Source organism: Macrotis lagotis, chromosome X (assembly GCF_037893015.1).
Source record: "Macrotis lagotis isolate mMagLag1 chromosome X, bilby.v1.9.chrom.fasta, whole genome shotgun sequence".
Lineage (NCBI taxonomy): Eukaryota > Metazoa > Chordata > Mammalia > Peramelemorphia > Peramelidae > Macrotis > Macrotis lagotis.
This window is the reverse complement of record NC_133666.1, coordinates 166,371,330-166,396,172: the sequence shown is the minus strand read 5'-3', so window position 1 is coordinate 166,396,172 and position 24,843 is coordinate 166,371,330. Positions and strand designations below refer to the sequence as shown.

General features: G+C 35.7%; 1 protein-coding gene across 4 annotated transcripts in view; it reads left to right on the top strand.

Annotated features, from left to right (window-relative positions):
• COMMD10 (COMM domain containing 10) overlaps positions 1 to 24,843 on the top strand; it is a 249,214-nt gene that overhangs the window by 48,947 nt on the left and 175,424 nt on the right. Inside the window, exon 6 of one of the 4 annotated variants that reach the window (XM_074200850.1) lies at positions 1,918 to 23,751. The exons of the other annotated variants lie outside the window; for them this stretch is intronic. Within the exon in view, the coding sequence (XP_074056951.1) occupies positions 1,918 to 1,950 (33 nt within the window). The 3' untranslated portion in view covers positions 1,951 to 23,751. Of the gene's footprint in view, positions 1 to 1,917; positions 23,752 to 24,843 lie in introns of those variants that run through there. 4 annotated transcript variants of the gene reach the window in all.

Sequence of the window (24,843 nt, the reverse complement as noted above, 5' to 3'; positions counted from 1 at the left end):
TCTCTTGTTTGTTGTATGTCATCTTTTTCTTAATTATCTTGAATTGCACTCAGCTGGTCATGATTTCCTCCTGTACTTCTATTCTTCCACAGTGGGACAAGTAGGAAAGAGAGTCCTCTTCTACCCTGGACACCCTCTGCTAGAGGCCCAACTCCATGGTGATGTTCTCTGCCTCAAATTTTGAACCTGTATCAGGACTGGCAGGCTTGTCTTTTAAGGGACCTGGGGTGTGTTTGATCTTTTAGTAGCCAAACCCGAACTCCCTTCCAATTCAGTGAGATAATTTTTCCTATACTTTATAAAAGTATGACAGTATAGATAGGTTTTTGAATTTTGTTAGTATATTAATAACTCCTTTCCTTTCTTAGCTTTCTCTTTCTGTGATTACATTAACCCCGAATGTATGAGGAAAGCTAAAATTATAATTTAAAAAGTAAATAAATATATAGATATTAGGGTTTTATGCTCAAAATGTTTTTGCCAATGGGATATGTAATCAGCAAAGTTGGAAGACCACTGGTTTAATGTACACATTTTTTATTTGCTGCATTCAGAAATCTCAGTTGTTGAGAATCAGAGCTTATAGAGATTGAATAACAAAACATTTTAAGAAATAAGAATGATTTAAAATAAATAATTGAAGGATTATTCATTTGTTTATGGTTGGGTCACAGCAATATAATAAAAATGGCTATAGAGTTTAAATTGATAAATAGATTTTTGTCCTGGTCAAACTATCTAGGAGATACTTAAAAATAGGGACTGGACCTGTGATTTCATTGGTACTTTGGAATCAGGAAAATCTTCCATGTGGTGTAACCTCTTTGTATCTTAAAGTCTTAGAGAATTGTCTAGACAAGAGTATGAGAGATTAAGCGACTTTCCCACTGGTCCCACATCCAGACTGTCAGAAGGTGAATTTGAGCCTAGGTCTTTGAATCTGTCTCTCTATTCATTATGCCATGCTGTTTTTATAAAGAGCTAGGAAAAATGATTACACAATTCATTTGGAGGGACACAAGATCAAGGATCTTAAAGGGAATTATGAAAAAGAAATGGAAAAAAAAGGGAAAATGGAAAAGTAGTACTTTCAGAACTTAAATTATACTATAAATCAGTAAACATTGACACTTATTAGTGATTAAAAATATAGAAAAAGCAGATCATTGGAAGAGATCAGACGAAGAAGAATCACAATTTTTCTTTATTGTTCAGCTTTCAATAAGTCTGGAAACAAATTATTTGGGGAGTAATTTCCTATTTGATAAAAACTGTTAGAAAAATGGGAATGTAGTTTGGCAGAAGTTAAGTTTAGATCAGTGTCTTAAACCATATGCCATAATGAGCTCAAAGTGCTTGTGTGATCTTAATATTCAAATTCACACAATAAAAAATTTAGAAAAAACCAGAGCAGATGCCTATCACAACAATAGCAATCAATGCATGGCAATTCTTAACTAGACAAGAAAAAATCAATTACAAAAGATGAAATAGTTATTTCAGTTGTATAAATCGCAAAAGCTTTTGCAAAACCACTCATTGCAACTGGAATGAAAAAGGAAATTATTGATGAAGAGAGGAGGCATCTCTGTACAAAGCATTTCTCATGGAGGTCTGATAGTCCAGATAAGAGTGTGTGTGTGTGTGTGTGTGTGTGTGTGTGTGTGTAATTAAGGTGTTTGTATATCTATCGAATGCAATTACATATGACCAAGAGCCATTCTCCATTGGGCAAATAGTAAAAGGATATAAACAAAAACTATTAAAGACGATTACTCCTTTATTATTATTGATAGCAATAAATAATAACAATTCTCTTATCAGTTATAAGAGAAATAATACTAATGATAATAATAATGATAATAATAATAACAATAATAGAAACACAAATCAAAATTACTTTTCATTTTCTCCCAGCAAATTGACAAAGATGATGGAATTTGGAAATAGTGTTGGAGAGGTTTGGAAAAGTCAGTCCCTCTTCGTGAAATTGTGGACCAACCCATTTTGCAAAGCAATTTAGAATCATTCTAAGAAAAATCATATTCTTTGATTCAGAGAACCCACTGCTGGGTATATGCTACAAGGATGTTGAAGAGGGAAAGGTCTCATATGTACAAAAATAGTTGTAGCATCTCTTTGTTTTAGCGGAGCATTGGAAATAAAGTAGATGACCATCATTTAGGGAATAATTTAGCAAATTGTGGAACATGAATGCTACTATACTGTAAAGGTGATGAATATGGAGAATTCAGAAATATATATGAAGATTTATGCAGACAATTGGAGAATGAAGTAAGCAGATCCAGAAAAACCACATACAGAGTCACTACAACAATAAGATGGAAGGAACAATGAAATTGAACATTGTGTAATTATAATGACCAACCTTGTCTGCAAAGAAGAGATAAAGAAAAGCAATCAATAAAAACTTTGAAAAATTAAGGACATAAGCAATGCATTTCTTTTTTCTTTAATTAAAGATTTTCTTTATTTTGAGTTTTACAATTTTTCCCCTAATCTTACTTCCTTCCCCCCACCCCCCACAGAAGGCAGTTTGTCAGTCTTTACATTGTTTCCATGGTATACACCGATCCAAATTGAGTGTGCTGAGAGAGAACTCATATCCTTAAGGAAGAAACTTAAAGTATAAGAGGTAGCAAGATCAGACAATAAGATATGTTTTTTTTTCCTTCTAAATTTAAGGTAATAGTCCTTGGTCTTTGTTCAAACTCCACAGTTCTTTCTCTGGATATAGATGGTATTCTCCATTGCAGATAGCCCCAAATTGTCCCTGATTGTTACACTGGTGGAATGAGCAAGTCCATAAAGGTTAATCATCACTCTCATGTTGCTGTTAGGGTGTACAATGTTTTTCTGGTTCTGCTCATCTCATTCAACATTGGTTCATGCAAATCCCTCCAGGCTTCCCTGAATTCCCATCCCTCCTGGTTTCTAATAGAAAATAGTGTTCCATGACATACATATACCACAGTTTGCTAAGCCATTCCCCAATTGAAGGACATTTACTTGATTTCCAATTCTTTGCCACCACAAACAGGGATGCTATAAATATTTTTTTACAAGTGATATTTTTAACGGTTTCATCATCTCTTCATGGTATAGACCCAATTGTGGTATTGCTGGATCAATGGGTATGCACATTTTTGTTGCCCTTTTGGTGTAGTTCCAAATTTCTCTCCAGAAAGTTTGGATGAGTTCACAGCTCTATCAACAATGTTATAGTGTCCCAGATTTCCCAGGACCCTTCCAACAATGATCATTATCCTTTCTGGTCATATTGGCCAAACTGAGACAGGTATGAGGTGATACCTCAGAGAAACTTTAATTTGCATTCTCTAATAAGTAATGATTTAGAGCAGTTTTTCATATGACTATGGATTGCTTCGATCTCCTCATCTGTAAATTGTCTTTTCATATCCTTTGACCATTTGTCAATTGGGGAATGGCTTTTTTTTTTTAATATGACTCAGTTCTCTGTATATTTTAGAAATGAGTCCTTTGTCAGAAACATTAGTTGTAAAGATTGTTTCCCAGTTTTCCCAGTTTATTGCATTTCTTTTGATCTTGGTTACAGTGGTTTTGTCTGTGCAAAAGCTTTTTAATTTAATGTAATCGAAATCATTAGTTTGTTTTTAGTGATATTCTCCATCTCTTCTTTAGTCATAAACTGCTTCCCTTTCCATAGATCTAACAGGTAAACTAGTCCTTGATCTTCTAATTTGCTTATAGTATTGTTTTTTATGTCTAAATCTTGTATCCATTTGGTATAGGGTGTGAGGTGTTGGTCTTATCTAAGTTTCTTCCATACTAACTTCCAATTTTCCCAGCAGTTTTTAATCAAAGAGAGAGTTTTTATCCCAATAGCTGAACTCTTTGGGTTTATCAATCTTTTCCTGCTATTGCACCTAGTCTATTCCACTGGTCCACCACTCTATTTCTTAGCCAATACCAGACAGTTTTTTTTTTTTTTTTTGCAAGGCAATGGGGTTAAGTGTCTTGCCCAAGGCCACACAGCTAGGTAATTATTAAATGTCTGAGGCCAGTTTTGAACTCAGGTACTCCTGACTCCAGGGTCAGTGCTCTATCCACTGCGCCACCTAGCTGCCCCCATACCAGACAGTTTTGATGACTGATGCTTTATAACATAATTTTAGATCAGGTGGGGCTAAGCCCCCTTCTTTTGCACCTTTTTTCATTAAATCCTTGGAAATTCTTGATTTTTAATTTTCCATATGAATTTACTTACAACTTTTTCTAACTCACTAATGTAATTTTTTGGAATTTTGATCAATATGACACTAAACAGGTAGTTTAGTTTGGGTAGAATTGTCATTTTTATTATATTAGCTCTACCTATCCATGAGCAGTTGATGTTTGCCCAGTTATTTAAAATCTGATTTAATTGGTGTGAGAAGTGTTTTATAATTGTTTTTAAAAAGTTTCTGAGTCTGCCTTGGCAAATAGACTCCCAAGTAATACATTTCTCAATATGAATTGCTTTTTTAAAAAATTTAGTTGATTTCAAAGATATTGGTTAAGTTTGTAATTTTCAGGATTTTAGCAATACTTTCTTATGCAGTTAATCAAATCTGTGCTCAGAAGGTAGGTTGGCAGCAGGGAAATGTTTAAGGTATCTACTTTTCATTTTCCATAGAGACAGTATCTGAAAAGTTGGTTCTTTTTGCACATTTCTTTTCTGGTAGTAAAAAAAAAAATGCTTGCCATTTCATCTCTGTAAGCAGTTTCAGGATCAGTCCCTCATTGCTTTTCTTCTGTAATCACAGTAGTCACCTACTACCAAGGTAGAGAAAGGAAAAAAAGGAAAGAAAGAAAAGGAAAGAAAAAAAATGACACAGAATAGTGTTAGTTGCTGTTTAATGGACAGCTTTATAAGATTACATGCATTTCTGCATTGTGCTTATTTGACCTGTGACTATTGTGTAAGTCAGTTTTCTTTAGTTTTTCTCTCAAAGATTATCTTTAATAATAATAATCCCAATGGTTATCTCAAAGATAATCTTTCTACAACTTTTGATATCATAGACCACTGGCTTATACTTCAATACTTTTAGTGGCTCTAGGATCTCATCAGTGTGGGGATTCTTTCTATCAGTAAAGATGGCAACTGATTCATGCCTTATGCTGTTGTGTAAGTTTTTGAAGATATTCTTCCTTAGAGCTACCCAGAGGGCTTACCCAACATTCTGGAAGTCTTTCCTTCATTTTGTGACTGTCATTGGAGTTGGGGTCATCAAGCTTTTCTAGCCACAAGATTAGATATTTTCTTGATGGTATTCCCTAAACCAGGGCTTCTTAAAGTATGATCTAGGACCTCTGGAAGTTAAGATGCATTCAGAGGATCTATGAGGTAAAAAATATTTTCATGATAATACTTTTATAATAACTAGTGATAGATATAACACAATTAACAAGAGCTCTTTTTAATGTAGTCCTCAATTTTTTTTTTAAGAGTTCAAGGGGCCCTAGAGACCAGAATATTTAAGAACCACTTCCCTAAGCCACTTCTTATATAGAGGCCAATTTTGGAAAAATACCGAAGCTTTTGTGTGTTCAGCATGTGTCTCTGAGGCATTCACCACTGATTCTTCAGAGACTGTTGAATTTCAGTATTTGAAACCATATAACATTGTCAGGAGAACAAATGTGTTAAAGAGATAGACCTTTGTGGCAGGGAGCAGGTTGGACTTGTTAAAATCACTACACAATTTCTCTTAACTGCAATCCATCAACATTTTCACAAAAAAGATTTTTTTTTGTTATTTCTGACTAGAGAATCCCATGACATATCTGAAATGCTGTATAGCAAGAATAGGGATAAATAAATTCACACTGTGAAGCCAAACAGTAAATGTATAATGCAGAATTGTTTCTACTTTGAACAGTGCTTAAAGCAGGTTATTTAGTAAATTTTGTTTAACTGTAGACATATTTTTATGGATAAAAATAAACTTTACAATATTGTACACATGATGGAAATAAATGTTTGGATAGTGTTAGCAGTATCATTTGATGATAGATTGTATATATGTTGTCCAGGAACCTATCTCAGTTCAAAGAAGTTATCTGCAAATTATGGAGCTGATTTTGGTTGCTCCTGAAGACTATCCAAGTTAAGGAGGGATAACAGTCTCTATAGTTCGGAAGGAGAGCCCACGCAGATGAAATTTGAAAATTGTGAAGGGAATTTTAAATCTCTCTCTCTCTCTCTCTCTCTCTCTCTCTCTCTCTCTCTCTCTCTCTCTCTCTCTCTCTCTCTCTCTCTCCCTCCCTCCCTCTCTCTCTCCCTCCCTCCCTCCTTGTTTTTTGTAAGATGATGGGGTTAAGTGACTTGCCCAAAGTCATACAGCTAGTAATTGTCAAGTGTCTGAATCTGGATTTGAACTCAGGTCCCCCTGCCTCCAGGACCAGTGTTCTTCTATCCCCTGTGCCACTCCACTACCCCGAATTTTGAATCTCTAATCTGAAAAGCTTTCTGTGCTCACAAAAATTTTTGGTTCCTCTTCTCCCTCCCTAACTACTGTGTGTATATTTATATTTGTTAACTTTGTATTTATGTTGTACATGTTTTTGTGTGTATTTCTTATCTCCCCATTCAGAAGAGGAATTTTTCATTGAGTGGTCTAATGGATATATCCTGAACCTGGAATCAAGAAGTCCTGAGTTCAGATTCTGTCCTAGATATTAACTAGGTGTGTGACCCTGGTTTCCTCATTTGTAAAGTGGAGATTACTTCCAGGGGTATTGTGGGGTGAAAATGAAATAATATGTGTAAAGTATTTTACAACCTTAAAACACTCTGTGAATGCTTGCTGTTATACTTACAGTTAGTTATATTCCCAAGCACCCACTCTGAACAGGGTAGAGCAGGTATTAAATAAGTTCTTGGTGATTAATTGATTCATCCACTTCTTTTTAATTTTTTTTGTTTGTTTTTTACAAGGCAATGGGGTTAAGTGGCTTGCCCAAGGCCACACAGCTGGCTAAGTAATTATTAACTGTCTGAGGCCAGATTTGAACTCAGGTACTCCTGACTTCCGGGCTGGCGCTCTATCCACTGGGCCACCTAGCCGCCCCGATTCATCCACTTCTAACATCCACATAAGAATAGTGTTGCATTCCATTTGGTAATCCTACTGCTGACAATTCAGTAACGTTTGAATTTTATTTCCTTTCTTTCACAACAATTCTTTTCCTTGGCCTTCCTGTTTTGGTACTAAATTTACCAATGAAAGAGACTGTCACTTGTCTTACAGTGCTTTAGTGTATATAACCCCAGTTGCTGTTTTAGTTAATTTCCTAGATTTCTGTCTGTCAAATGCTTCTCAAAATAAGGTCCTATTCTTGTTTCCCAGAAAACCAGTGTTGTTACTGAATTGAAAGTCATTTGCCTTTTAATTCACCAGGGGGCAATAGTGTTCTTTAGTTGTTTTAATCTCAGCCTTTAAAAATGTTCCTTGAAATAAGATGAAGAATCATTTGTGAAGTCTGGATTTGTGGGAAAACTATGTTTACATTTCTAATCTGTACATAACAATAGGGTTCTGTTGGTAACATTTTTAAGTTAATGCTATTAATCAGATGAGTACAGACCAAATAAATGAAATCATTGCTATTTCACTCCTTTAAAATTGAATATGATCTTATAATTATCTGTTTGGTGAAGTATAATAAGTGCAAAAGCTTTTGAAGATAGTAACATATATGTCAAATTTTAGCACAAAAGTATTATTTTTAATTTTATGCCTCTAGGACAGATCTGAGTAAACCAAATATCAACTGGATTTTTTTTTTTATTATTCTGTTTAGTAATTTTAGAGAACTTTAAAATTCTTTTCTGTTAGATTAGTCAATAAACTAAATCAAAAGAAAACACTTTTATTCTAATGTTTAAGCATTTTTACTTTGTGCTTTACTACTTAAGACATTTTCACTGTTAGGTAAATTTATTACCTAAAACCAACAATTTTCCAGAGTATACTGATGTCAGTTTTTAAAACTATAAAGTTTGGGGAATGAATTTATAACTAATTATTGTGTTTTACTTCCTTTAAGATAAATTCTTTCTGAGTTTTTTTCTCTTTCTTTGAACAACTAGGATAAAATTGCCTTGACAACAGAAATCTCATTTATCTTGTGGTAAATTGGATTATACTCAGGTTGCAGATGGTACTTTATTTATGGAAAGGAAATTATGATTTGGAGTTAAAATAGGACCTTAAAATACTAAGTTTCAGGGTCAGAAATATTTAATCTTATTTCTTAAATTTATGAAAAGTCCTACTTGGAATGGATTTTTATGTAAGATCCTACAAAATTTTGTCTAACCTTATTAGAATAACAACTGACTTTGTGATGTATATAGTTTTATACTCAGTATATTGAAAGCTATCCTGATGTGTCCTTGGATCTTAAACTTCTTTTTTCTTTTATTTTTAATCTGAAACTACTCTACTCTGACTAGTGAGAGAAATTCACAGAAATGTTTATGTAGGAAGCAGTGTTATCTTTTGCTTTTTTAGAGCCAACTAATTCAGTAGAGGGAGCACATATTAACAATACTTATTCCAAGAGCTTTGTTGACATCATTCATTATGCTGGCTAACAAACAAAGAAATAGGCCACATCATTTTAAAAACAAAACATATCCCTAGTCTTTTAATAGCTAATTTGTCAAAGAAAAAGTATCATTTACATTTATAGTTGATCATCATAGAAAGAAAGGTATTATTGTTCCACTCATGTTGTTTGGTATCTATAAACCAAGTTATACATAAATTGTAAATGAGTTATACCTAATAATCTGACTAGGCCAATCTCCAGAATAGGTTTATCTGTTAAGATCTTACCCATCCTTCAAATGTTATTTTCAAATAACCCTTATTTGAATGCTATTCATTTACCACCCTCCCACAATGATCTCTTGCTCTGAATATTTATGAGTTTATATTCTTGTTTATATTCTAGTTGTTTGTATTTATTTCTTTTATCCTCTATTATAAAATGAGCTGATAGAGGGCAGATTTTTTTTTAATTCTCTCCATCAGATGACTTCTTATACATAGGAAAAACTTTACAACTGACTGTACAAAGAAATGTTCATTATTTCAGTGGTCCTTATATCGTCTTCTCATTTAATGTGTTTTTATGGTACTTCAACTAATTCCTTGGATCAAATTTTTAATAATTTTTTTTTTCTTGGGAGTCATTGATATGTGGAGTGCTTTGTACATTTAACAATTTTACATATATAAATTATTATTATTATAATTATTGTTTGGTAAAAGAATAGAAAATGTTATTACTATTCAATGTCTTTCTTAGTCTGACTGTTTGATAAGTCTCCAAAGAGTTTTTCTTTATTATAAATAGCAATTATTCCAAGTTTTATTGTATCATTTTGATCTGAGGAGAAATTCTGTGAAATCATAGATATCTTATTTACTTATTCTGAGCAGAACTCCCAATTAAATGATAAGAAGCCAGGTTGCATTTATATCAACCATGATGTTTATTAAAACACAAGGGATTTTTAAGGACATACCAGCGATTTGTCTTGTAGGACAGATAATTGAATATTCTTTCCGTATTTATTCATTTGGCAAACATGTCCAGTGTGTAAAAGTGAACTAGGCATTGTATTATGAATGCAAAAGCATTCTTATAATATGCAAAATACTTTCCTAAGTGCTGAGATACAAGAAAGTCCTTGTCCTCAAGGAGCTTATCTTCTAATGAAGAAAACAAGAACTAAAAGAGCTACATATTGGAAAGGGGTGGGATGGAGGGGGCTGTCATGTGGTTTGGAAATGATCAGGAAGTAGTGGATGGCAGAGTTGTAGGTAAGAGAATGCTCACCCATTAGAACTCAGGGATGAGGTAGGATTGGTATCAGGCAGGAAATAACTGGATCAAGTGATAGAGGAAATAGGAAGGTAAATAATAAATTTTACCTACCCTCAATGAGTTCCCATTTGAGTAGCAGCAGCATCAAATTCAAGCTGAAAGGAACCTTAGGGGTTATATAGTCCAAACTCCCTTTTTTTATTGGATTGGGGACTATGGGTCAGAGAACTGAATTCTTAGATTTTTTTTTTCAAGGCACTGGGGTTAAGTGACTTACCCATAGTCACATAGCAAAGTAATTGTTATGTGTCTGAGGCCAGCTTTGAATTCTGGTCCTCCTGACTCCAGGGTCAGTGCTGTATGCACTGTGCCACCTAGCTGCCCGTAGAGAACTGAATTCTCAAAGCGAATTGCCCAGTGTTACACAGGTAATGTGTGGCTGAACAGGATTTGAACTCAGGTCTTCCTCTTATACCATGCTCCCTTGCCTTCCCTCCTCTCATTACATCTCCATTCTTGCCGCCCCCCCACCCATATTACTCTCCTTTAAATTTCTATTGAGAATACCACTGTCCTTCTAGGTGCACAGGTTATTCAACCTCAGAATCATTTTGACTCTTCCTTCATTTTCAGTTTGTTGTCACGTTACATCCATTCTATCCCAACATTTCTCAACTACATCCCTTCTTCTTATCACCTCTCATCTGTTCAACTTTAGAAGATGCCTGATTGGTCTTTTTGCTTCCAGTGATTTTCCTATCTAATCCATCCTTCACATAATTGCCAGATTAATATTCCTATGACCTGAATTACAGGGACTTCTGGCCAAGATGTAGAGACAAGACAGGCACTATGTTAAGTGCTTCTCTTGCCCCTCAGAAACAACAGGAAAGAAGCCTCTTAACAGAAATTCCAGCGGCAAAACCCAGAAAGACAAGCTTGGAGAACACCTACCAAGAAGGTCTGTCTCAGGGGACTATGGGTGAACTGGGAGATGAGAGCAGAGGGTCAGCGTGGGAACAGCAGCTGGGGGAAGCCAGAGGACCAGCCTCAGCCATAGAGACTTTGATGAGTGGTGGGTTCGAGATCCAGCTTTAGCTGTGGAGTCTTGGGGGGAGGGAGCTACAGGAGTATGAGTTTCAGAGCACACCTGGAGAACCACTAGCTGGACCAGGGATCTAAGCTCCATACTTTCAGTGGATCCCTTTACCCAGAACAAATAGAAACAACTTCCCACCCCCTCAGGCTAAGGTGTGGTCAACAGAGTTTACTCAATGGAAAGAGATTAACTCCCTCCCCCAAGGCCCAGCCTAGGGCTCAAGGTCAACTCAGACCCTGCTGCTGAGGGCCCCAAACACTCCAGAGAAAGCAACCAATGATTCCTACTTCACTGGCCCTTGGAACTACTAAGCCAAGTGAACAAAGCCTCTAGGGTCTTCAAAAGCAAACCTTTGAGAGCCAGTCCTACCCCTATCCCCCAACACAAGATCCTATAAAGATGAAGAAAGGCTAGAGAAAAGTGGGGCCCATGGAGAAATACTTAGAATAAACAGATTCTGAGAGAGATCTAGCACTGCTGAGGACAATATGAATTGGTCTCTAGCCTAGAAAGACTTCCTTGAAGAAATCAATGAGTTTAAAAATGAATTGGAAAAATTGGGAAAAGAAACCCAAGAGAACATTAACACATTGCAAGAGACAATATCTCACAACAAGAAAACAAAGCCTTGGAAAATACAATTGGACAAATACAAAATGAGAATAATTCTCTCAGATCTTCAATTGGGTAAATGTAAAAAGAAAAGGATTCTCTCAAATCCTCATTTGGGCAAATGCAAAAAGAAAATTATTCTCTCAAAACTACACTTGGGCAAATGAAAAAGTCCTTCGAAAATATATTGACCAACTGGAAAAGGAGTTGCAAAAGATAAATGAAGAAAAATCTTCACAAAAAAAAAAGAATGGAATCAGTGGAAACTAATGACTTCATGAGACAACAAGATTGTGTCAACAAAACTAAAAGATAAAAAAAAAATAGAAGAAAATGTAAAGCACCTCATCAGCAAAACCACTGATCTCGAGAACAGATCAAGAAGGAACAACCTGAGAATTATAGGCCTTCTTGAAAACATTGAAGAGAAAAAAATGCCTGAACTTAATTATTACAGGACTTAGTGATGGAAAATTGCCCTGACATCATGGAACCAGAGGGGAAAATAGTTATTGAAAGAATACATCGATCCCCTCCAGAAAGAGATCCTAAAATGAAAACACCAAGGAATGTTGTGGCCAAATTCCAGAACTATCAGGTAAAAGAATAAATCCTGCACGCAACCAGAAAGAAAAAAATTTAAATACCAAGGAGCTATAGTAAGGATTATGCAGGACCTGGCCACAGCAACATTAAGGGATCAAAGGGCCTGGAATGAGATATTCTGAAGAGCAAGGGACCTTGGAATGCAACCAAGAATCCATTACCTGGGAAAGCCTTCTCTTCCAGGGGAAAAGATGGACTTTTAATGAAATGGGAGACTTCCAAAATTTCATAATGAAAAGACCAGAGCTAAATAGAAAATTTGGACATCAAACAGGAGGCTTAAGAGACACTTGAAAAAGTATAAAAAAAGGGTAAAGGAAAAAAAAACTGCTATCCAGTAAGATGAAACTGGCTATATACGCACTTGGGAGAAAGAGTCTCATAACTCTTGAGAATTGTAACGCTATTAGAGAGAGTATACTTAGCCAGAAGTGATGGACAATCATAACTTTTCTGTAACTCAGACAGAATGATTTAAAAACAATACCTCCTTAAAAAGGGGGGCAGTAAGGAGATGGGAGGATGGAAGAGACTGAATGGGGTAAATCTCATTACATCAAGAGGTACAAAAGACGTGTTGTAATTGAGGAGATGAGGACCACCTGAATTTTCATCTCATCAGACTTGGCTTAAAGTTAACTTAGACACACTCAGTTAAGAAACTTACCTTACCTTTCAAGCATTAAAAGGGGGAGGGGGAGATGGGGAGTGGAGAAAAAGGGTAACTAACAGAAGAAAGGGAAAGGGGGAAAGAAAGAGGAGGGGGTTGATATAAGAGGAAAAACACACTGAAGGTGGTAGTATTCAGAAATAAAACCCTGGAGAATACTGATAAAGGGAAAAAAGGGGGGAAAATACAAACAGAAGGAAGATAGCATGGAGGGCAATAAAGAGTAATTATAACTTTGAATGTGAATGTGAATGGGATGAATTCTCCCTTAAAATGTAATCAAATAGCAGAGTGGATGAAAAACCAGAATCCTACAGTATGCTGCTTACAAGAAAGTCATTTGAAACAGAGAAAGATACATATAGAGTAAAGGTAAAAGGTTGGAGCAAAATATATTTTGCTTCAGCTGAAGTGAAAAAAGCAGGGGTAGCAATCCTTTTCTGCAAAAATAGATAGCATTAAAAGAGATAAGGAAGGAAACTATATCCTCCTAAAAGGTACCTTGGACAATAAAGTAATTTCAATGCTAAATATGTGTTCACCCAATGGTACAGCATCCAGATTCTTAGGGGAGAAGTTCAAAGAGCTTCAGGAAGACATAGACAGCAAAATTCTACTAGTGGGAGATCTTAACCTCCTGCTCTCAGATAAACAAGAAGGTAGTTAAGTAGGTAAATAGATTGTTAGAAAACCTAGATATGATATACCTATGGAAAAAATTGAATGAGGATAGAAAGGAATATACTTTTTTTCTGTAGTATATGGCACTTACACAAAAACTGACAATGTCCTAGGACATAAAAACCTAAGGAGCAATTGCAGAAAGGCAGAAATAGTGATTATTTCTTTCTCAGATCATAATGCAATAAAAATGATATGCAATACTGGGCCAGGGAGATATAGACCCAGAAATAATTGGAAACTAAATAACCTCATTTTAAAGAATAAGTAGATCAAGCAATAATTTATAGAAAGAATTATTTCATCCTTGATAATGACAATAATGATACAACATACCAAAACCTATGAGATACATTCAAGGCAGCTGTCAGAGGATATATTATATCTTACAGTGCTTTCATGAAAAAAAATAGAGGAAAGAGGAAATCAGTAAACTAAATATGCAACTAAAAAAAATTTGAGAAAGAACAAATTAAAAATTCCCAATTAGATACCAAATTAGAAATTCTAAAAATTAAGGGAGAAATGAATAAAATCAAAAGCAAGAAAACTATTGAAATAATAAACCAAGAGCTGGCTTTACGAAAAAACCAATAAAATTGATAAACCTCTGGTCAATTTGATTAAAAATAAAGAAGAAAACCAAATTGCTAGTATCATAAATGAAAAAAGTGAACTCACCACCTATCGTGAGGAAATTAAAGTAATAATTTGGAATTATTTTGCCCAACTCTCTGCCAATAAATTTGACAATCTAAGTGAAATGGACAAATATTTACAAAAATATAAATTGCCCAGATTAAATGAAGAGGAAATTGAAAACCTAAATAATCCTATCTCAGAAAAAGAAATGCAAAAAGTCATTATTGAACTCCCTAAGGAAAAACCTCCAGGGCCAGATGGATTCACAAGTGAATTCTATCAGACATTTAAGTAGCAATTGGTTCCAATTCTGTATAAACTCTTTGGAAAAATAGGTGAAGACAGAATTTTGCATAACTCTTTCTAATGATACCAATATGATACTGATACCTAAACCAGGAAGAGTTAAAAACAGAGAAAGAAAGTTATATACCTATCTCCATAATGAATATTAGTGCAAAAAATCTTAAATAAAATCTTAGCAAAGCGATTACAGAAAGTTTTCACTAGGTTAATACAATATGAACAAGCAGTATTTATCCCAGGAATGCAGAGTTGGTTCAATATTAGGAAAACTGTTAGTTTAATTATATCAATAACATACTTATCAGAAATCATATGATCATATCAATAGATGCTGAAAAAGCTTTTGACAAAATACAGCATCCATTCCTACGAAAAACACTAGAGAGTGTAGGAATAAATGGATCGTTCCTCAGAATAATAAGCAATATCTATCTGAAACCATCAACAAGCATTATATGCAATGGTTATAGGCTAGAGACATTTCCAATATGATTAGGGGTAAAACAAGGGTGCCCATTATCACCACTACTATTCAATAGAGTATTAGAAATGCTAACTTCAGCAATAAGATCAGAAAAAGAAATTGAAGGAATTAGAATTGGGAAGGAAGAGACAAAACTCTTACTCTTTGCAGATGACTTGTTGTTATACCTAGAAAATCCCAAGAAATCATCCAAAAAACTACTGGAAACAATTAGCAATTTTAGCAAAGGTGTAGGATATAAAGGATCAAGTTTTCTAAAAAAGAAGCCATTCCCCAATTGACAAATGTTCAAAGGATATGCAAAGGCAATTTACAGATGTGGAAATCAAAGTAATCCATAGTCATATGAAAAATTGCTCCAAATCATTACTAATCAGAGAAATGCAAATTAAAGCATCTCTGAAATACCACCTCACACCTCTCAGACTGGCCAATATGACCAGAAAGGACAATGATCAATGTTGGAAGGAATGTGAGAAATCTAGGATACTTATATATTGTTGGTGGAGCTGTGAACTCCTCCAACCTTTCTGGAGAGCAAGTTGGAATTATGACCAAAGGGCAACAAAAATTTGCATACCTTTGTTCCAGCAATACCACTACTGGGTCTATACCCTGAAGAAATGATGAAAAAGGGTAAAAACATCACTTGTACAAAAATATTCATAGCTTCCCTGTTTGTCGTGGCAAAGAATTGGAAATTAAGTAAATGTTCTTCAGTTGGGGAATGGCTGAACAAACTGTGGTGTATGTATGTCATGGAACACTATTGTTCTATTAGAAACCAGGAGGGATGGGATTTCAGGGAAGCCTGGAAAGATTTGCATGAATTGATGCTGAGTGAGATGAGCAGAACCAGAAAAACATTGTACACCCTAACAGCAGCAAGGGGATGATGATCAACATTGATGGACTTGCTCATTCCATCAGTGCAACAACCAGGGACAATTTTGGGCCATCTGTGATGGCAGAATACCATCTGTATCCAGAGAAAGAATTGTGGAGTTTGCACAAAGACCAAAGACTATTACATTTAAATTAGGGGAAAAAAGTTATCATTATGTTATTTTACTATCTCATACTTTGTTTTCTTCCTTAAGAATATGATTTCTTTCTCATCACATTCAACTGAGATCAATGTATACCATGGAAACAAAGTAAAGACTAAACAGAATACCTTCTCTGGGGGGTGTGGGAAGGGAAGCAAGAATGGGGGAAAATTGTGAAACTCAAAATAAATAATCTTTCTAAAAAATTATTCCTATAACCCACATTTGACTGTGCTATGCCTTTATTGAGAAATCTTTGTTGACTTTCAATTACTTCTAAGTTGTAATATAAACTCTACTTGCTGGCATTTAAAGACCTTTGCAAGTTGCCTCCCACCCACTTTTCCAGACTTCTCCATATCACTCCCTTTTTTGTATTTTCCCTTCTAGCCAAATGGAGCCCTTAGCTATTCATTGAACTCAGGTTCCATCTCACTTCTTTGGCCTCTGCAGATTGACTCAGTCTTAAGTTTTCTCCCCTTTGGTTCTCAGAATCCCTTTTTTCCACTCTAGTTTGTGAAACTTTATTCAGTTTTTTCTCCTTTTCTTCCCTCCTCCTTAAGTGTTTTTGCTCTCTTCTTCCATAGATTACCTTGTCTTGACACATCTAGGCATAGGTTATTTTGCCTTTATGGGATGTAAATACCTGGAAGGTAAGCCCCGTTTGTTTTTGTCTTCGTATTCTCAGTGCTTAGAATATTGTCTCTCTTAGTGCCCGGTGGATAGAAGAATACTAAGCCTGGAGTCAGGAAGACCTGAGTTCAGATTCAACTTCACACACTGACTAGCTCTGTGACTTATCCTGGGCAAGTCATTTAATCTCTTTTTGCCTCAGCAGCACTTCTTTCACTGGTTGTTGTGAGGAGTGAAATAATATTTGTAAAGCCCTTAGCACAGTGCCTGGCCCAGAATGGGTGTATATAAATCCTTATTCCCTGTCTCCCTTCCCCTTTTATATAGTAGACATTTAACAAACATTTGATTAGTTTATTAAGGAAGATAAGAGGTATAAAAATGAGCATAATAAAAATAGATTATGCTAAATTCTTGAGGGGTTATCTGTAAGACATTGTGAATAGATCATTTCTGACTAGGGATTAGGGAAAGCTTCAGGGAAGGAGTCTATTTGTCCAAATAATTTCTGGAACTAGATTATTTTATAGACCTCCTTTTGTAGATGAGGCAACTGAGACCCAGAGTGTCCTAGGACAATATAGGTAGTATCCTGAACAATCTGGAATTCAAACCTGGGCTCCCTTGATTACAAACCCAGCATTCTTTCTACTCTACCCTAATTGTCAAATACCATTGTAAGGGTAGGGAATATCTATTGAATCAGTCATCTCTACCTTATTGTAGCCTATTCTCTTGTTATTATCAGAGAAGACCAACTCTATGGAATCAGTCAATCAAAGGCATTAACCTAGTGCAGGCCAGGCCTTCAGATTGCAAGGCATGAGTGAAAGTCATTGGGTCAGATAAAATGATGCTGGACAGGAAGTATATTGGAACTGATTGAGGAGACTCAGTCATGCCTTTGGGACTTGGGAAAAATAGCAAGCCAGTTCATATCTTGGCATTCCATTGATAAAAGGATGTCTAACCATGTCCCGGAAGGGTATGGGGAGGAACAAGCCTTTATTAAGTTACTACTGTATGCCAACTGTACCAAGAACTTAACAAATAGTATTTCATTTGATCCTGGGATCACTGGGAGGGAGGTGATATCATTAGACCCACTTTACAGAAGCTAGGACAGCTGAGGGTTAATTGACTTGTCCATAGCCACACAGCTAATCTCTGAGGTCAGATATAAATTTTATTCTTACTGATTCCAGACCCAAATTCTGGCTGCCATACCACCTTGGTGATGGTGGTGGGGAATGAGGACAAGCAATATCTGTCCTCTTTTATTCCTTGACCCTAGAAAAATACCTTGTAAATTTCAAGAGATTGGAAGATTTTTGTGCTTTCCATGAGCATCCTAGCATTGTCCCTGGAATGATAGTGGCTGCTCGCAGGGTTCACATCAGGAGCCAGTCACCCTAGATCTCATGAGGAGAGACAACTTGCTACTCATGCCAAAAAAAAGCTTCACTGGGAGCCCATAACAGGTTGGAAAGGCTTTCCAGCAGCCTCCCTTTATGACATGTGCTTGAATCAACTTTCCCCTGAATTCTGTTTGTATTTATGGAAGAAAATGCCCCTAGTTTGGAAGGATTTTTTTGTAACAGCTGTTGTTAATTTTCCTGTGTCAATATCAGTTCCTTAAAAAAATGAATTGATATAATAGATTGTAATCAATATAAATTGATAATCAGTGGGAAGCATACTGCTTAGGGACTCATAAGTTCTAGTATAATAGAAACCCTCCCTTCCCAAATGTTTAAGATAATTTCCCTGATGCCCTAAGGGAAGAAGGAGCCAGATGCTCTTTGGGGGGATGCCTGTCATGGAGTGGAAGACTGGGAGATTTGAGCCCATGCCTTTAAATGCAAACTTTACATCTTTTTCTTGAAAAACAGAGAGAACTAAATTTGAAGTCTTAGGACTTGGATTTGAGCCCCAGCTCTACTACCTATTTTCTTTATAACTTTGGATGATTCATTTGATTTCTCTGAATCACTGTTCCCTTTTTTGTAAATTGGGCATAATAATATTCTACTACCTGCATCACAAGTTTGTTCTAAGGAAAACACTATCTAAACATAAGCTGTTATTATTTTAGAATATTTTGAAATCTTGAAAGAAAGATTTAGTCTAAAAACACCTAAATTCTAATATTATAAACTGAAAAATATGCTCTAAATACAATCTATTATTATTTTCTCTGATTAGTTTTTTTAAGCAACCTTGCATTTAGATGTTGGCTAGTTTTCTTTTTTCTCCTAGGATTTTAAATTTTGATTTTTTTGCTAGTCTCTGACCTTCACAACCATCAATAAACTTACACATTTCCACACATAAAGAAGAGTAGAAAAGGAGGATTATATATGAAACCACTAATCTCTTTTTCCTACAGCTTGAGTTTTTTAAAATACATAATAAATTCAACACATTTCCAAAGCTGCCCTGCTGATCCATTCACTGACTGAATTTCGCTCTCTTTTTCTTTTGTACATTAAAATATTTCGATTATATTTCTCTTTTTTATTTTGGAATGATTGCCACCATTACCTCACTACTCTTATGGCTCTCTTCCTTTATAACAAGCAAAGCCAAACAAAACAAATTCACACATTGGCCATGTCTGAAAATGGGTATCTCATTCTAGACCTCTAGTTAACTGAAAACTTTGAAGACTGAAATGGAGAAGGATTTCATGTGAACATCAGTTGAACATGGGTCATTTGATCCTGAGATATAGTGTCACACTGATGAATACCTCACAAGTCAAAGATGGAAGGTTTGTGAGGAAAGATTGAACGGATGATTAGTCCTTTAAGAGACAGGTTAGGATGTACCTAATAGTCACTTTCTAACATCAGATATCACATACTGGTGCTTGCCTAGTGTTGATGATGTACTTTTGTGCCTTACTGATTTGGGAGGAATCGAAACTCATTTAAGACCAAGAATCTCTTGGGGCAGCCAGACCATTTCCAATAGTCCTATTTCTTACAAATCAGACCTTGGGATGAAAAGAGCCTGGTATAGGTACAGCATACCCTCACTATAATAAACATAATTGTGCAGTCACACCTCCAGTCATTTGGTTTGGTTGGTGTGGTCCTCTTCAATTCCAAAGGTTTACTAGTAGTCTCAAGTGGTGGGAAACATGTTTTATCACTGGATTTCTGACTGTGTGATCTGAAATGTTTGGCAGTCTAGAGAAGAGAGCAACTCTAAACTGAGTGGGAATTGTTTGAGGAGATAGATGGAGTAGAGCCTTTACCTGTCGTTTCTCATGATCAGAAGTCATCATTACCTTGTGAACTTTAGAATGTCAAGGGATTTGGCCCTCTCCTCATTGTGCTAGGGGTGTCTTAAACAGTAGTGCATGGCTGCAGAATCTGCAACAGGAGGAAGGACAAATGAGACCTGTTTCATCTAAGTTCCTTCTTCAGGCCTCTACATGGAGCCTAAAAGCGAATTTTATAGAAGAGGTTTTGTAGATGAGAAAGAGTTCCAGTAATTAGAAGCTTGTGAGTATATTCCTTTGCTCATGAAAGATAAGAGACTTAGGTCTCTATATATTCTGGTGGGAGAATGTATCATCAACTTTTGTTTTTTAACAACTCTTCAAACTGTTCCAATTTAGTAAACATTTTGATAAAGGTTAAAAAAAATTGAGTCAATTTGACTAATGCATATAACTTAATCAATAGAGGAAAGCATGTTGGTGGGCTCTCGTGAGCTATAGCAGTAGAAAACCACTTCTGAAGCTCTTAGGATCCCTTAGAAACTTCAGGAAAAAAGAGCTTGCTTTTCTGGGGTCTCAGGCTAATATTATAAGCTGGGAGAGTAAGCCTAGAGCATGTACTTCAAGTTTTCTCAGGCTTTTCTAAATCTATGCCATTATAACCTTGTACCATAATTGATTTTTACTTTTCTTAAATTGATAATTTCCATTTTGTAGATATTAAAAAGTGTTACTATGAATATTTTTGTATATATATATATAACCTTTTTCTCTTTGATTTTTTTTGGGGGGGGGTTGTACATAGTTTAGTGACATTTGGGCATATTCTAAATTGAAGGCAGTAGAGTATTTCCTCTCATAGTTTTTCTGACAATTGTCATTTTCCTTTTTTGTCATATTCACCAATCTGATGAATGATTATTATCAGAGATCCGGAACAGTGATTTTTGATAGCTTACTTTTCTATTTTCAAGAACCTCTTATTTCTAACCTTTGATCCTTTATCTTTTAGGATATCTATCTAGGAAAACAATCATTTATAAGAGAAACTTATTGAAACAAATATTTCACTTTTAACTCTTTAATCTATAATTCAAATTATATAGATTTTGTTTGTGAAAAAATTTTTTGAAATTTTATGTATCAGAATTTTTCACTTTCGTTTCTTGTTCTTCTACTCCATGACAGGTTGGTCCCCAAAGAGCATCTGGCTCCTTCTTCCCTCAGGGTACCAGGGAGATTGTCCTAAAGATTTGGGAAGGGAGGGTTTCTATTGTACTATAACTTATGAGTCCTAAGCAGTATATTTCCCACTGATTATCAGTTTATTTTGATTACAATCTATTATATCAACTCTTCTGTACAGAGTCATGAAAGCTAGTTCCTTTCTTCCTCTTCTAATTTATTTTGACTGTGATTTTTTTTATATATAGGTTATCTATTTGAGGTTTATTTTTGTATATGGTATGCAATTATGGCCTAAATCCTATTTCTGCCTGACAGCCTTCCATACTAAATCTTCAGATAGCTATTCCTTACCCTAGAATTTGGGATCATTGGGTTCATGAATCTTGTGTATCTAATTTGTTCTGATCAACTTAAAAAATTTAAATCAGTACTTATTTTTAATAATTATTGCTTTGCAATATAATTTGAGATAGGGTATTTTCCCAGTTTTTTTTTATGATTTACCTTGAGATTCCTGACCTTTTATTCCTCCAAGTGAATTGTGTTTTTTTTCTACCTCACAAAGTAATTCTTTGATAACTTGGTGTGACACTGAATTAATAAATTATTTCAAGTAACATTGTACTTTTTATCATATTGACATGACTCAATCATAAGAATTATTCTTTCTCCAGTTATTTAGGACTGCACTTTTGAAATTTTTTTCTTATCAAGTCAGTAGGCATTTCCATCTGCCAGGCCCTATGCTAAAAATTGTAGATACATTCAAGTATAACAAAAACAAACTGTCCCTGCCCTTAAGGAATTTACATTATAATGGGTAAATGCATAGAAAAGGGAACTGCTTCATGTGTGTGAGGGGGAAGTAGAAGATATTTGTGTTGAAGAAAGTCTGGAGATTAAAGTTGCTGGGTTTGGACTTTTCTCAAAATGGAACTTCCAAGCAAAACTCAGCAATCTGAGAAGGGAGCTAGTGGATGGAGGAAGAAAGAGATACCTGAGTTGTGATAACCTGGTCTGGAGAATGAGGGATGAGAAAGTTTTTTTTTGTCAAAGATTTTTTTTCCTACTTGTATGTCTTTGTGTATCTTTAAAAGTGAGGTTTAAATATTTAATATGTTTTGTAGTAATTTTGAATGGGATTTCTTTTTCTTTTTCCTCATAATGGGTTTTGTCAGTAATATACAGAAAGACTGATGATTGCATGTGGGTTTATTTTTAATGTTATCTTTTAAAATATATTATTTATATTTATTTTTAAATTATTAATATTTTTATCTCCTACTACCTTGCAGAAGTTATGTTAATTCTCCATAAATAAAAAGGTATTCCCTTCCTGTTTTCATCTTGTAAAGTCCTTCTTTTCCTTAAGTGCAACTCAAGCAACTGTCTTTTTTGAAAACTTTTCCTGATTCCAACCTCCTGTGCCCCAACTATTAGTAGGAGACAAGTATGTAAGGAAAACCTGCTGTTTGTCAGTCTTAAGTATGCACTTTACAAACACTATCACATTTGATCCTCACAACACACTCGGGGGTAGGTACTGTTATTATCCCTATTTTACCATTGAAGAAGCTGAGGCAAATGGGATTAAGGGACAATGGGTCTGAGGTTGGTTTTGAACTTCAGTCTTTCAGATTATAGACCCAACATTCCATATTTAATATTGTTGCAACTTAGTTGCCTTTTGACTTTCACATATTTAACTGCTTCAGATTTATATTTGTTCATTTTATATTTATGCTGTATTTATTTTTATATAAATTTGTCTTTTTTATTTAAATGTAAGTTCTTTGTGAATAAGAATTGTTTTATTCTTTGCATTTGAATCCCATTGCCTAGTACAGGACCCTTCACATAGTTCTTTAATATAAATACTTATTGATTGATAGATTTATTAGTAGAGGGGACTAAATAAACCTTAATATCATCTGTGAAAAATAATCTTATGTGAAATATCTTGGACTATTCCCCCTCTCCTTTTTCTTTCTCCCATTTCATTTCCCTTTTTTTTTTCTATTGACTCCATTTTACACCATATTTTATCTTCGAATTCAGCTTTCTCCTGTGCTTCAACTATAAAAGCTCTCTCTACCTGCTCTATTAACTGAGAAGGTTCATATGAGTATTATCAGTGTCATTTTTCTATGCAGGAATGCATGCAGTTCATTCTCATTAAGTCCCTCATATTTCCCCCCTCTCCTCCAATCCCCATGCTTCACCTGGGTCCTGTATCTGAAGATCAAACCTTCCCTTCAGCTCTGGCCATTCCAAAAGGAACATTTGAAATTCCCCTGGTTCATTGAAAGTCCATCTTTTTCCCTGGAAGAGGACATTCAGCCTTGCTGGGTAGTTCATTCTTGGCTGCATTCTAAGGTCTCTTGCCTTCCGGTATATTGTATTCCAAACCCTAGGAGCTTCCAATGTAGCTGCTGCTAAGTCCTGTGTGATCCTGACTGCAGCTCCACGATATTTGAACTGTGTCCTTCTGGCTGCTTGTAATATTTTCTCTTTGACTTGGGAGTTCTGGAACTTGGCTATATAGGGGTTGGTTTTTTGGGATCTCTTTCTCGGGGGGATCGGTGGATTCTCTCCATTTCTATTTTGCCCTCTGCTTCTAGAATATCAGGGCAATTTTCCTGTAGTAATTCTTTGAAAATGATGTCAAGGCTTTTTTCCTGATCATGACTTTCAGGTATTGCAATAATTTTTAAATTATCTTTCCTAAGTCTGTTTTCCATATCAGTTGTTTTTTCAATGAGATATTTCACATTTTCTTCTAATTTTTCATTTTTTTGGTATTGATTCCTGATTTCTGGTAAATTCATCAATCTCCCTGAATTCTATTCTTTGTATGAAGGATTTGTTCTCCTCAGAGAGTTTTCTTATCTCTTTTTCCATTTGGCCAATTTTGCTTTTTAAAGCATTCTTCTCCTCAATAACTTTTTGCACTGTTTTATCCATTTGACCTAAGCTGGTTTTTAGCATGCTATTTTCTTCAGCATTTTTTTTGGATTTCCTTGACAAAGCTGCTGACTTCATTTTCATGTTTTTCCTGCATCTCTCTCCTTTCTTTTCCCAGTTTTTCTTCCAACTCCCTCATTTGATTTTCAAAGTCTTTTTTGAGCTCTATCATAGCCTGAGCCCAATTTCTGTTTTTCTTGGAATCTTTCGATGCAGGAGCTTGTGCTTCCTCATCTTCAGACTGAGTATTTTGGTCCTTCTTGGGCTCATTTGCAAAATATTTCTCAATAGTCTTCTTTTTGTTTCTCTGCTTGCTCATTTTCCCAGCCTGGGCCTGGTTTGGGGTGTTTCTTGAGCTTTTGGGACACTCCCTCAAGGGTCTCAGTGTGTGAGGCTCTGTCCTCCCTCCTGGTCTGTGAATGACTATAAGCACCCCCCTCTGCCACGGGGCTGAGGTGTGGGGGGCCCTGCTGTTCTATGGGGGGGTCTAGACTGGGATCAGGATCTGAATGTGTTCAGAGCCCCAGAGTCCTGTTCCAGAGGCAGAGGGCAGAGCTCTGCAGTCTCTCTTCACTCCCCTCCCTCAGCTCAATGGGCTCATGCCCTGGGGGCTCCTGCTTACCAGGCTCCTGCTTCTGTTTCCTGGATCAGGGCTGGGGAAAGACCAAGCTGCTGGCTGTGTGCCCTGAGGGCTGGGCTCCAGTGCTCACTCTGGCAGAGGTCCCCCGCTGTTCCTCCACTTTGTGCCCGGTGCTCCTTGGGGTGCAGCTCAGGAGAGACCCCTGCTGCTGT